The sequence below is a fragment of the Phalacrocorax carbo genome, chromosome 2 (genome assembly GCF_963921805.1).
Source record: "Phalacrocorax carbo chromosome 2, bPhaCar2.1, whole genome shotgun sequence".
Lineage (NCBI taxonomy): Eukaryota > Metazoa > Chordata > Aves > Suliformes > Phalacrocoracidae > Phalacrocorax > Phalacrocorax carbo.
The window spans coordinates 162430585-162445546 of NC_087514.1; the positions used below are offsets into that span (position 1 = coordinate 162430585).

A 14962-nucleotide genomic window follows, 5' to 3' on the forward strand; every position below is an offset into this window, starting at 1 on the left:
TCCTAAGGACTGCAGCGGGGACAAGGCACAAAGCTCCTTTAATAGCTGCTGCATGAAAAGCAACATGCATGGCAAGCTGTGGAGCCACAAGGTCTGCCTCCTACCCCTGGAGGCCGAGATATTTTTGGGACGCCCTGCCTTAGTCACTGGTAACAGAGGAAAACAGTCAAGTTATAACGTGGCCTTATTTCAATACTTAATGTCAAATTATTTAACATGTAAGGAGGTGGGCATGCTTCGTGTAGCAATACTAGTGATGCACGCCACCATGCTGTGGTATCTCCTGCATGCTAAAACACGTTCCTGCTATGCTCAGGAATAGGAATTTCCCTAAAACTACCACATGAAGATCGCCCCAGTTTGAGTACAAGATGGATCAGGCAGCAGAAGAAACATCTCCCTGCCTTGACCCTGCTATGATGGAGAGATGAAAGTTTATTCTAGTAAATACATAATCAACTTGGATCAAATAAGGCCCAAAAATTTTTATATAGGCCAGCTTGAAAAGATCTTACTTTCCAAAAGGCAATAAGCACCCCTGTTCTGGAGAAACGGCACCTATATCTATACACACACGAGGTCCAGGGCATCCCGGGTGCAGCCAAGAGCCGTCCCTATCTACAAACACACCCGCAGCTCTTGTTCAGCAACGTTTGCAACGTGACGCAGAAGGAGAAATTCAAGACAACAGGGGATTGCGAGAGACTTGCCAGCTTGACTTCCTTCTCCAAAATCTGGAAGATGACAGTTTTAAGCATGGCCAGCATAGGAAAAGGAAAGATCTCCTTATTTCATGTAGCTATTCCTATAAAATGGAGAAAGCAGTTATAAAATAGGGTATCTGTACAACGGAAAGAGTCCTCCTGGCACTCCCAGTCTAACTTGGTGATGCTTTCCAGGCTGCCATGAAATGACCGATTTCTCTATGGCAGTTCCCTATTTGTTGTCCTAAATGTGTGGGGGGTTTGTCTTCCTTTTGTTTTTCAAAGTATTAAGCCCTACTTTTTAATGTTAGAATTTTAGAAGAACTCTGCAAGACAGGATACAGTTTGATTTATTAAACATGCAAAAATAATTTCTGATGCAGCCTCACAATTTTCAAGTGTGCTTAGTATCTTACCAAGCAAATTTAGCAGGTGACCTTTTTCTCATGCTTTAGCATAAGACATGAATGAAGAGACTGCAGTGGTCTGAATAAATGCTTAAGGCATCTCCACATACACAGCTTTTAGGATCTATAAAGGCCAGAAAATCTGCTGCATTCCAACAGGGGACAATATTCAAAGCTATCTTTTTGAAGTGGGTTATTCACTTTATGCGTCACAGTAGAAAGGATGAACAGGATGAACACCAGTGATTTAAACGATTACTCTGTTGCTGGAGAGATGCTGCAAGAGCCTATACTGGGCGATCCAGTCCCAGTAATCTACATCAGATAAAAGCAGTGACGTGAGAAGGATGTCATGAACAGAGTGTTTGTACTTCTGTGTGAACAGCACTTGGTTTCTCAGAAGTCAGAAGCTAAGAGAGTTTGCTACGTTTTCAACTGATATAGTTAATGCTGCAGACAGTGAATGAAGATTATTCCCTCTAGAAACACGTCAAACCCAAATACTCCTGACAACTTGGGAATTGCTAGAAACCGTATTAGCTGAGCATGCAACTCAGTCACAGATCGCTGACCAAAACCTGTCATAGCTGTTGAGCCTTCCAGAGCTCACCCCGACCTCTGTCTCCTGTTCTTCATGGTATTTTTCCTGCTTCTCATCTCCATGTAACAAAGCAGGGCAGAAACACCTAAAAACTCACCTCCCTTTTAATGCGGTGCATAGTATTGTACCAAAAAGTTGTTTTTCCCTTGGACTAAATAGAAATTACTTTGAGTAACTGCAGGACACCCAGTGACAAAGTCCAGAGGCAGCACCTGGGTCCGAGGAGACTGACTTGGGGACAGGCACCTGAACCTAACAGCAGGCGCTTGGCTTCAGGCATCTCCCTGCAAGCTGCTACAAGGACCCTCATAACACACAGAGCCCAAGGGCTGGGGGGCCTAGAGCCACTGCAGAGCTCCCCCAACACTCCTACAATTGACCATCAGTTTTAATTGCCAGGTTTTTAGGCTTCAGAGAAGAGGGTGTCTTTATCCACTTCGAGGAAAACTGTCTCTGCAGGAGCTGTTGTTTCTGGCTGTCTGCAGATTTGGCATTTACATCTGGTTCATATTTTCTCTCTGCAACCACAGAGAAACTTTTTTTTTTAAAAACAATGAATTTCTGGATGATGCAGTGGAAGAAACAGCCATCAGGAGAACATGCTGGTTGGCCAAACCACCACAATATGCCCCATCTCACTGCTGTGCACCCAGAGCGGAGATTCAGTGCTCCTGGTGCCCTTGACGCTGCAGAGCAAGGTGTTTATTTGCAGGAATCAATCGCCCAGTACAATCTAGAGCAGCATCTTTTCTTCCTTCCCACTGAGACACCCAAGAGTAAAATTTCTATTATTCTGGCTACTGAGCTGCTTACAAATTAAAGCTTTAAAGTTTATATTAACAACTATCTCTAAATGTTACTTCTGCCCATCCCATACTATAAGGGAGGAAAAACCAAAGTACACTTCTCTGAATATAAAATTCCACTTCCCACAGTTCAGCAATAGCTAGCTTTCAAATTACTAGTGTCCTGACTTAAAATGAAACTGGCAATTAAATGTGAAAGGCTCCACATCCCATTACCCATCCTTCCATCCTCCCCAACCAACTTCAGTTCCAAAACACACCCCCAAAACCAAGATTACAGCACTATGGAGAGGAGGGCTGTGAAGTTCTCTTACAGTATCACTACAGAAACAAAAAAGTACAGTATTTCAGTCGTCAAAATCATCAGTGGCATACTGGAATCCAGTTTAACCACAATACCTGCCAGCAGGGCTATCAATGCATTAATCAGCTACATGAAAATTAAGCTTGAATCCTGCAGGACAGCCAAGTTCTGCCAAAATATATCTATCAGCTCCATCTTAAATCCTAAACTCGCTACTGGAGGAGCGCTCCTGCAAACCCGCCCAGGTGTTGGTGATGTGTATGCGCTGGCAGACAGACATCCTTTTTTCAGAAAATATTTTCTTGTAACATAGGTAGAAGAGGCAGACAAACTTTGATCCCATGTCAAAACCATCCTAAGGTCCAGAAAAATAAGGTAATATATTTGGCATAAAAACAGAGCAAGAGTAGTGTTTCCAGGGTCTCTTCAAATGAATAGTCAAAGAGCTGCCACAGCACCCTGCTGCACAACACTCAGAAAACTGATTTTTAGAAGACACCAAAAAAACCCCAAACATTCTGTATGGGGGCACAGGCTGATCTAACTCAGCATACCAAATGTGCTGTTGTATCTCTCTCACCCCCTAAGAAGTAGAGCAGCAAACAAATTAATAGCTGGATCACTGCCATGCCAATATTTTAAGTGCATGCAACCCTAAACCACTTCCTAAGCTTTTTTGTCTTTACAAAAAAAAAAGCATGCGAGTATCACATTTATTATGCTGCAATAGGAGAATCTGATTATATTTGAGCAGAGTATTATTTCCCCTGGCCTAACTGAAATATTCAGTTACACAACACCTAATCACGAACAGAAGATAAGCCCAGAGATAAAAATAGGGAGAAAGACAGAGACACCTTGTAACAGTTAATCAGCACGATTCGTTTGTCAGACTGCCATGAAGACCCCCACCTAAAAAAGCCTTGAACTTCCCTCCAACAAGTCCCTTTAAGCAATAAAACTAACGCAAAAGCAACCCAGGAGGTTTTATTTCCAAGTCGCTCATCAAACTCCTGCTAATCCCCAAAGACACAGAGGAATCAGAGTCCAAACGGGGAAGAGGTGCAACATACCCTGTGTGTCACCCGGACAAGATTAGCCTGGGAGTGACCCCTCACTGCACGTCGGTCTTGCTCGACTTCCATAAAAATATGTCTCCGAGCAGATTCCTGCAGGACAGCTTAATCCGAAGGTTTCTGAGCCTGGCCCTGTCCTCAGCACACTGGCTGGTGCCCAGAGAGTCAACTCGCTTAACGTGAGCCGATCACTAGGATTTCAACCTGCCGTTGGGATCACCAACACAGCAAACCGCAACGGGGACGGCAGCAGCTGGCACGGGGGAGACAGGCAGGGACAGGCACATGGCAAGCAAGGCAGAGAACTGCCAGCTCCGAGATACGGGAGGCAGCGGTGATTTTGGAGGAAGGCAGGGGTCATTTGTAACCGTTACCTCGGTATAGAGTGTTTCATGAAAATAAAACTGATTCTGCCTTCTCCTTTGTCTTTTCTGTGAGGCCTCAGACACTGTTCCCAACAGCCCTTGCAAGGCGAAAGCAAAAAATATCACTGTGGACAATGTGGGAGACTTACGCATTTGTTGCTGAACAATGGCATCTATTCAAGTCTCAGCCTCACTCTGGCTGTTAATCAGGAAAGTAAACAAAAAAAATATTATAATTTAAGCCTTCACTAGGTATTTGGCTGTCTAATCTCCTCTAGAGAATACTGTCAAGCTACTCTCCTGTCCAAAGCAGGGATTTACACTTCCACGCAAAGCCAGCTCCCCAAGCCTTAATTGGAAGTGGCATTAAGGCTGCCTTGAACTTACGCAGAGTGAGATTCAGCTGCAGCAGAATTTCATTAAGCCATGTGTTAACTTAATTTACCCATTTAAGATTATGCATAATTTTAAAGTATTGAGCAACTCCACTGTCAGACATATATTCTCTGGTCTCAGTGATTTACAGCAGTACTAAGCCGTCCCCACGTCAGGTCAACAGCGCCCACACAAATACATTTGAGTCCAGATATTCATCCTTCCAGCTTTGCCACGAGCCTGTCGGACTTCAGATGTGCTAGACACACTTATTTCACCTATACCGTGCCTCTAACTTTATCAAGTCATTTTCTCCTAGGTGTAATATAAATGGGGTTGGGATATTTTAGTGTAGCCAAGCTGAGCGCTTTGCTCTGCTGGATGGCCACTAGCTTTGGGTTGGTCGTTCCAGGTCTAACCAAAGCTCTTCAATTCTGACCCTTCCCAGCTGACCTTGTTTTGGCCTGAAGTTCACCCCAACCACAGCTGCCCCACACTGCAGACACTATATTCAGCAATTCAGCCATCACCTGACACTGCTTCCTTTAGAGCCAGATACTTTGAGCTGACCCAGGGGACCAAAGTTTAGTTATTTTAAACACTTCCTCCCAGAGCATCTCTGGCATGACTGCAAGATTTCCACCTGCCTTCCCCATCAGGCATGACCAGTATTATGACCCCTAGAGTTAAGCAAAATGGGAAAACCACACAGATATTGCTATGTATGAGGAAAGGTCCCATCTGCACTACAACTTTAAGCTGTGTTTTTCTCAGTGTACACACACATCTGGATAACATACAAGACAGGACGATTAATTCCATTAAGGAAACATGCTTCATTCCTGAAAGACGTGTAAGCTTGCTCTCTGCCAACAGTTAAAAAACGCATCCTTTGCATCACAGGTAGGAAACTACACAACTTTCCTTCTGTATCGTGACCACTACCACTTCTCCAAATTTCCCAGACCGCTGTGCCCCAACACAATGAGGTAATTCCAAATGCTCTTTTCTGATCAAACATTACACAACTGTCGAAGCAGCCCCAAAATAAAGGGATGCAACACATGCAAAGTAGCTGATGCACAACCACAACCTTAAGCTGCAGCGATGACACAGCTTTGATTTCTCTGCTGAAGTCCCCTAAATAAGGGCAAAATGCTTCAGACAAGCAGGATGAGAATGGTTGCAGCAGGTTTGCTTCCGGATGATTCAGTATGAATCACATTTTCTTCAGACCAGTTTGAACTTTCTGTGAACATCATATTTTTGCTGAGTGCAGTAAAAAAAACCCAACACACATTAATATATCCCCTATAACCGTTACCACAATTACTAGTTTTGCTGCTTCACTAGAGGAAGTCAAATGGAGAGAACTGCCTCTCTTTCAGTACAGAAATCACTGTGACACCTTCAGAAAAACTGAAATTTAACAGGTTACTGCTGCTTTAACATATGTATTTAAATTTCATTAGACCAGAAGATGAACTAAAGGAGTCACACAAATCAACTGCAAGTCACAGATGAGCATGTTTTTTTAAATTACTTATGGCAAGGGTGAAAAATTACCATGTACTCAGTAAGTTGGTCTGTTACTCTAATTTCCCAGAGGTTCCTGAAGTCTTACCTCTAAAATAAGAAGTTAAGCAACCAGCTGTGAAATCAAAACTGTCTTCAAGAAGATATTCTTGTTAAATCAGAATTTTAAGAGAGACTGGAAACCAAAATTTGAGACTTTTTTCAGGGAAAAGAATTTCTCCAGAATTGTTTCCAACCAATTCTTTCTTTTTAAACCAGAACAACCTACAAAAGCCAGCCAGTTTGACCAAAAATATGAAGTAAATACTTCTTGGATTTTCTAATTAAAATAACTTTTTGGCAAAAAGGGTTACCTCTTCTTATGCAGCTATCATAAGAGGACAGAAACTTATTCCAGCACAGCAGCAGCAATGCTTATAATGGCATTGTACCAGGAGACAGCCAAGCTCACAAAATTCCCAGGAAAGAAGAGGCCGTTGTTCCCAGCAGCAGCCTGTGGCTGGGATGATGTATAGAATATACTGCTTGCGGGTTATATTTTCAGCACATACTTAGGATTGCAAATCTCATTCTTTTTAACGGCAGAACACACTGACTTAGTATCCTCTCTTCCTGAGCTACACCACACCTTGACTCCAAGGGAGAGGAAAACATGATTTAAAAATACCTCCCAAATGACACAGCAGCACAGAAACCCACACGTTTCAGTGATCCATCACATCACAGGCCATTAGCTAATGGGGGTTTGCCTACAGAAGTTGTTTTTCAACTAATTTTCTTTCCAACTTTTTTTTTTAATTAAATTGCCCAAATTCAAATTTCATTATGTTGATATTGCAGCTAGCCTTAAAAAAATAAAAGAAATAAATTAAGAACAGGACTTAAAGGGCTCCTTATTAAATTGCTCAACACTTCTTATGCAGTGCTTTTGGTAGTTTGTAGCTCCGCAAAAAACAAAACCGGCTGAAGTTTTCCATCTCCAACAACCACCCTTTGCAGCTGGATGTGGGCATTTGGAAAGAGGTTCTCCATATCAGAGCTTTTGATATCCCAAAGTTTACCCAAACTTGGCCTAGTCATAACATTTCCTAAAGCAGCAGCTACTATATAGACATTTGAATTCTGAGTTTTGATGAAGCTCCCACTTTATTTTCTTCTTTCCAAGCCCTCACAGCTGGTTGTAGGATGAAACTGCATGTGCTCAGCTGCTCTGTTTCAGTGACACATGTTTTAGGACAAAGATGAGAAAAATGAAAAATACCTGTGGATTTGTCCATTTTTATGCAAGTAGTCCAACCCCTCCAGCACCTCCTTAAGGATCGTGGCTATACAGGCTTCATCCAGGACACCAGTCTTGTGTTCTCCTTTAGCCACGATGTGCTTTATAATATCCAAAACAGAGCCTAGAAGGGAGGGGGAAAAAAAGAGTTAAATACATTAAACTAGAAGAATCGATTCACAGCTAAGTGTATTTTATAATCATTTAATACACAAGTCCAAGGAATTTATTGGGAGGGGAAGCAATGACGGTCAGGATCAGAGTCAGTAGCTGAAGCCTTTGCCGCAGGAAAGCAGAGGCAGCGCTGCACGCCTCGCATGCGGGCGCCTTCCAGAGGTGCAGATCCTTAAAGTGGGCTGTAAAAGCCCTGTGATCACAAGTAACTGAGAAGTTATTTGAACAGGCCAAAATGTAAAGTGTACATACACAGGACTCTTGGAAGGATTTTAAGTAGATACCAACACTACAGCTGTTTTAGTACTGAGTACTGGAAGGGGAAATGGAAAAAGCAGGGGACTGCCAGGACTCATAAGCTGAAGGCAACAAGCTTGATAAAATTAGGCTTTCTTTTTCAGCTCTTACAAACTTGATGCAGAAGAATAGCAAGAAAAATCTAATACATTAAGGGATGACACCATGCTAAAAGAAAAAGAGTGGAAATCATTAAATAGAGAACAAATAAGGCTGAGTTCTGACAATAAGTCACTTCTCCACTGCGCACAAAACTGGAATAGCTCTGATCCTTCCCTAGAAACATCACACTTAGTCTCTCTCCCAACCATGGTGTGAATTACATCATCTTGCATGACAAACCACGCTTTATAGAGCAAACCACCTCTTTGAATTGCACCCAGGAATAAATGGAATCAGTGACTAGTAACACGCCTCTTGTGCAAGGTCCTGTTTTCATGATATATTGGGTACTGTATTCTTTGTATTTGCATCTGGACTGAAGACAGTCTTCTCAACTATATTTTTATTGCTCCAGTATGGGATGTGCAAGACTGTTTTCCAGGCCTGTGTTATTTAGCCCCTTCATACTTGCGTATCTATGGCTTAATGACGGGATTGTCAGCTAGTAGGATTTTTACAGCTATGGACACAAAGTAATGCCAGCAGTACTGGGAAGTTCTTAAAGAATGAGAAAAGCAGGCATGACTGCAAAGCACAAATTCCTGCCTTGTTTGTCTCTGAACACTAAGCTTACAGGGAAAGAACATCTCAGTACTAACTCACTAGTTTAGGAAAGCTGGAAGTTCATTCTTCCTAACTTGCAACCAAAAAAACACCATACGAGAATCAAAACATTTTTGTATCTGAAGAATGCTAAAAGCTGAGAAACTTACTCTCGTTTATTTGGTCAATGAGGAAGTTACAAGTTCCACCTTGTAAATTCTTGAAGTAAGCAGAAAAATACGATGGAGGTTTTTGGGTTTTCTTTTCATCCTTAAAGTTCAGGTTGACAAAAAACTTCTCCCTCTTTACAATTTAGTTTATTAACTACGCTATTTGAATTTCTTGGCCAAAACAATCACACAGATAGGTTGTCGCTTGGTAAAGTATTTTACTTCTGGATTCTCACATGAAAGCAAACAGGCTGTAAGGTACGAATCCGAACACCACATGGAAAGGCTTGTTTTGCACAATTCAAACTGCACACAAAACAACTACATGGGTGTGTGGTGTCCCTTAGTTTGTGGGAAACGGTATGTGCTGAGCTCATCTAACAGCTTGCTGCAGTCAGGAGAGTCATTACTCCTCACTCTGCCCAGCCACACACTTTCCATTTTCTCCAGCCCACCAGCGTCGGTGCACACGGTGTACACCAAGGCACCCCCTAAACCCACCAAGAAAAATAAATGGGGGGAAGCTATGTTTGGTTGGTAGTGAGCATAACCTCTGAACAGATGAGTTTCAGAGCCAATGAAGAAGAAAAGGAAGGAAAGAAACATGGAATCACAGAGTAGTTGAGGTTGGAAGGGACCTCTGGAGGTCATCTTGTCCACCCCAGCCGGCTGCTCAAGTTGGGCCCCCTAGAGCTGGCTGCCCAGGGCCACGTCCAGATGGCTTTTGAGTATCTCCACAGATGGAGACTCCACAGCCTCTCTGAAGGAGAGAGAACACATTTGTGAATGGGGGAGGAAACCCCTTTTGCCAGCAGCAAGCAATTGGACCAGCTCCCTGGCTGCCCTGAACAGCACCTCCAGCTTCCTCTTCCCAGAAAACCTTTGCTTGGTTCAAGGTATTTGCAGAAGATACAATCTTAACACAGCAGACACTAACAAAATAGAAGAAAAATAAGGAAAATGAAAAAAAAAAAGTCTAGAAATGAAGTTGCATAACATCCCCCCAACATTTTATGCACGAATGCTCTTAGCAGCGTTCAGCCTTCTTCTACATGTCCAAGCACGGAAACACTCATCTTCAGTGAGTTTTGACAATGGGTCTTAATTAGTTGGCCAAAGGTTTCGCCCAGCCGTAACTCGGGTTGTTTTGACATTTGTCATCGGACTTCCTGCATGGGAGCAAGACTATCTCTACCAAAGGAAACTGTAAAACCCTAGATGTAAGAGACTATACTCCCCTTCACTGAAATCTCACCTTCTGGTTCTAGTGCCTAAGAAAAGGATCCTCTGTTGCATGTCATGAGGACTCACCTGGGATTTGGCCACTCACGTATTCATATTTTAAAAGTATGTGCTTACAAGCCTCGATGCTTCTTATTTTGGACAAGAATTTTTGTGACACCTAAGAAAAGACCCACCAAAATAACCCTCCGCTTTCACTGTTCAGGTCTTTCCTCTCAAATGTGCCTTTATCTGGAGAACAAGCTGTCACTTGTTTTAGAAGTCCAGTGAAAATATGTGGTTCTTCACGTACTCGTTTTGTCCTCTTTCCACCCACAAGCCTGTTAGCAGACTTTGTTCAAAAACATTTCCCTTCTCCTGCAAAGGGCTCAGGGAACATGAGGAGGCAGATCATATGGTGCTCAAATTCATTCGGTCAAAAAATCCTGTATTTAGCCAAGTTAGAGGTTGTGTTTAACCCAGAAAAGGGGGTGGGGGTTAGACAGACAAGGGGACACGCACAGAGCCAGCCTTCATTGTGAAAGGGCTGATTCACACCCATACTATATCTGCTCCCAGTCCAGCCTGCCACTTTTTAAAAACCACTTTCAGATGTTCAAAGAAGTGGAGGAATTTGCCATTCTACAGAAAGGAGAACAGCAAAAAGGCTATCAGCAAAATGCTTAGTTTGGGAAACAGCAGAAAAACAACCCAAGAGCCACCCTCCTGTTGAAGAAATTATTACTTGGATCATCCCCACTTTCTTCGTGCAGAGAAAAAAGTTTTGCTGCTGGCACCACAACACAATAAAGTTGCGATTTTTCCACCTCATGGATCAGTAAATTTGGGAGGCATTTGACTCCTGACTCAATTGCAACTTCATAAAGCCCAGCACCACAGGATATGAAGGATGAAGCCAAGTTGCATTTCCACACACTGCTTCGTGCCATGTTCAAAATCTTCTGGCATTCTGGCTAAGGAAGCCTGACATGGAGAAACACCCAGATCCCCAAAGAGAAACCCATAGCTAAGCACAAACCTACTTTGAAAGCCAAAGTCACAGGAATTTCATTATTGAAGGAAACACTTTCTGCTCGGAGGTAGATACTGCATTGAATTTATCAGGCTGATGCTGAAATGCAGCCGTTCCCGAGGACCTCAGTTAAGCGTGCAACACATACTAGGGTAAGACCTCCACTGCCTTCGGATGTAGGCAAGTTTTCTTACACCAACTCCGTTCGAACAACAGATTAGTAGGTCAGAGCCTCCTCCATAGTCTAAGGGGAAAAATGACCATTAGGCACAAAGCAGCCCGTTCCTGATCCCGCATGATGGTAACTGCTAGAAATTAACTGGAAGCTAATTCAGCTGAACCAGAACCAAGATCCGATCTACAAAAGGGCATGTGCTTTACAAACCCATCATCCTGTTTCAAAACACCAGCATGATTCCTGATACCAACAGTTTCTGAGCCAGCTTCCAGATTAGTTTAAGAGTAACTGGGGAAGTTCAGAGTACATCCAAAGCTGGATCTCGGCTTAAATGTAGTTTCAGTGTAGATTTGTGCTCTACGTACACAAAGAGATTGAAAAATTTGCAAGACAAATGTCTCCCATAATCTAATGGCTAGAAGATAAAATTCACGTTGGAAATAAGGCATCCACTTGGTATTAGAGAACAGTTACAATATTTTCAAGGAAAAAAGTCTACTATGATGGGTTTTTTTGAGAAATCTTTGACTCCTCTCTAGAATACAGCTTCTGTTTCAGATAATGCTGTGAAATACTCGGGTGCATATTATATGTGGCACTATGATTATGACAGTTCCCTCCTGATTTTTCTTATTAGAAATGCATGAGTAGAAATTACAGATTGACAGAACAGGAGGGTCAGGCTTAAGTGAGAAGGAAATTAAGCTTGGCTGAGGCTGACTGGGAAGCTCTTCCAAGCCCAGAAGGGGAAGCATATCAGGAAAAGACAAAACAAGACAGAGGGAAGAGCCAGAACTAGAGCCTAAATGTAAATATAAATAATGCCGTCATTAATAAGGATGTTTAAAGAAGTCTGGTGATGAGCAACTGATCCCAAAGCCCAACAGAAGACAAAGGAGAGGACATCCAGAGACTGATGTGGAAAAAATGCAGTTATAAACAAATTCCTGCGCATCAAATATACACTGAGCAGCACACCAACGGGAAGCCTACAAGATATTGTGCAATCTGATAAATAATGTTAAATGCTTTATCATTCATTGTTAATTAAAAGTGTCTCAGTATATTCTGGCGCCAATCACAAACCGTATTATGTCTACACAGTCAAGCACAACCTCTCTGTGCAAATTGTACAGCAATTGAAAGTTAAGTGGTTTTCTGCTCAACCTCACACGCTTTCTAGTCTGCTCTGAAAGCTGCTAATGCAATAGCTCCTATTGACGGCAGAAGCCACCGGGAACTGGCTGTACACAGGCTTACAGGTTGGGTTTTATCAGGTGAGGGTAACTATTGCAGGTCAAAGACAAACAGGCAGTGAGCAGCTGTTTCTGGAGTCTGTATCGCTCACACCGGTCCTGCAGCAGACTAACATCTGTCCGCTGCACAAACAGAACTCCACTGCCCCCCAGGAGGGAAGAGCAGGAAGTCACACAGTTCACCTTTCCCATTTTGTCATGGCTAGAGCATATGTGATTAGGCCTGACTCAGTCCACAAAAGCCAGTTCCAACTTCCCAGAAGCAAGCAGTTGATGTCCACCCACGACAGCAGTATCTGAGCAGTGAAGACACAAGAAACCCATGAGCAGACCAATACCCTGAATTTGTAACAGAGGGATATTCAGTTTTTGTATATTGACATCAAGCAGATCGCTTGCAATGGACTGTCTTGAAACCGAGTAAATGCAGTCTTGTCTTGCACCCCACACACGTACCCAGTAAAACCGTCTCCTTCAACACCCTATACTTTGTGCTACTCCAGTGTTTTCTCCAGCAGCAAAATGAGATAAAAGAATTCCATGATTCACCACCTCCCCGTTGTGCCAATGCGTCTGCGTACAAAGCCATACTGTAAATGAGATCACTGCAGTAACTGGTAATCTGGTTTTCCAGGCAGGGTGGAAACGGAGCAGCCAGGAACTTCTTAAACCAGCTTTGCTGCTGGAGAAAAGTTTTGTGTAATCGCACCCTCAGGGCAAGAAGTCCTAACTGTTCCACTGATTCGCCTTCAACAGCAAGCCACCGCAAACGTCGAGGCTTCCTGTTCCAGAGCACATTTCTTTGACCTCACCTACATCAGCAAGCACACGTAACAGCATTTACAAAGCCTGCTTCTGATGTTCCTCCTCAGGAGAGGAAGAAAATGCCCACGTGATAGTCGTCACCATGCTGCTTAATGCTTCAGTGCGTGGGGATGAAACAGAGAAGGGTACGAAAACCTGAGCAGAAAGGAAAGCCTGTTTAGAACAAGATTACAGATAAATGCAGGAGTATTACGGCTGGAATTTTATATGTCCCCAGAGGCAAAAAAAATGTACAGTAGAGCTAGTTGCTGTGGGAACCACATCTTGCATGTTATACTATAACCTAAGCAACTGGACAAAGAAACAGAATAAGTTAAATGCAAAGAAAACCCCTCCTCTAAATTTGTCTGGCAAGTAGAACAAGAAAATTTAATACTCCAACTTAATTTCCAACAGAAACAAGCAGGTAACACTACCTGCATCGATTTGCCATTTAGAGGTCTGGCATAAAACAGGCTGGAAAACAGTCCTAGGGATCGCTACACAGTTTTGTGAGACTCAAGATCTGCCCCAAACCTGAAGGACACTGATGTTGAGCATGCTGCATCTTTGAGAACTGGAGCTGGCAGGATTCATTGCTGTGTCTTTTAAGACATCTCAGCAGAAGCCAGCGGTTTCGGTGAGCCTGACTGTCATCAGAGCCAAGAATTAAATCTGCATCTTGTCAGCCTCTGACTAACGGAGGAAGAAAATGCAAAAGAAGGAACAGCTGCTTGGATTCAGTACTTCTGGGGCTGAGGAACACAGATATAGCAAGAGCACCGAAGCAAAGGAAGGAACAAGTTATACAAAACAAAGGAAAAGACATCCAAATAGATTGCTGGGGATTCTGGTTTTGAAGTTTCTTCTTAACCCTGGTTAAACCACCCCAGCACAGAGGGAGTTACGGAAACGTCCGCTCCTTGCCTCCTTCCCTCCAGAGCACTTGCCTGGATGCGCAAGAAATACAAGAAGATTAAGGCAGGAAGCAAGGTAACACAAAGGGAGCAAAAAAGCCTATTGCTCTGACTGCTTTGAAACTGAGGCATTTATAGGAGAAAAATCTGAAAATAAAATTTTCTCGTGCTTTCCTTATTATAGCTCGCAGTGGCAATGTACCACAAGCTCCACATTCTGCAATCACGTACAGTCCCTATCATCATCTGCCTCGGACTTATCCCATCCTTAATTGTTTAAAATTGTGTCTCCACAAATAAAATTTAAAACCCTCCAGATGGACTAAAATTGCGTCGCTCTCTCCTAACAAAATAATTCAACATAAACACAAGGCTTTCTAAGAACCTGTGCCTTATGCTTTGATCATAACTCACTGCTGGAATTAGGAGCGGCCGGATCAGAGATTAACACAGCAGAAGTAGAACGAGATGTCCTGCTCCGTGCTGGAGACCTAAGACTTGCCATACCTCCCCTTTTGGTCTGCCTTGCTGAACTGCTGGCCAAGCACTTCATCAGATAATCAAGATCAAAGGTTGAAGTAAGAGGTTGATTAGATAATCTTAAAAACTTTTGGAAAAATAAAAGGTTTAACTATTTCAAATCAGTAATCTCCTTAGCAGATTTAATTAAAAGCCTTCAAGAAGGCAGAAGATCCAAGAGCCCCATCTGGAAATGTTTCAATATGTAAAGGATTTACACAGTTTAAAATATTTT

The 14962-nt window shown here is 42.8% G+C and overlaps 1 protein-coding gene across 1 annotated transcript in view; it reads right to left on the bottom strand.

Moving 5' to 3' along the window:
• The window catches only part of OXSR1 (oxidative stress responsive kinase 1), a 92632-nt gene that overhangs the window by 43443 nt on the left and 34227 nt on the right, over positions 1-14962 (bottom strand). Inside the window, exon 4 of the mRNA XM_064445112.1 lies at positions 7436-7577. Coding sequence (XP_064301182.1) covers positions 7436-7577 — 142 coding nt within the window. The remainder of the gene's footprint in view (positions 1-7435; positions 7578-14962) is intronic.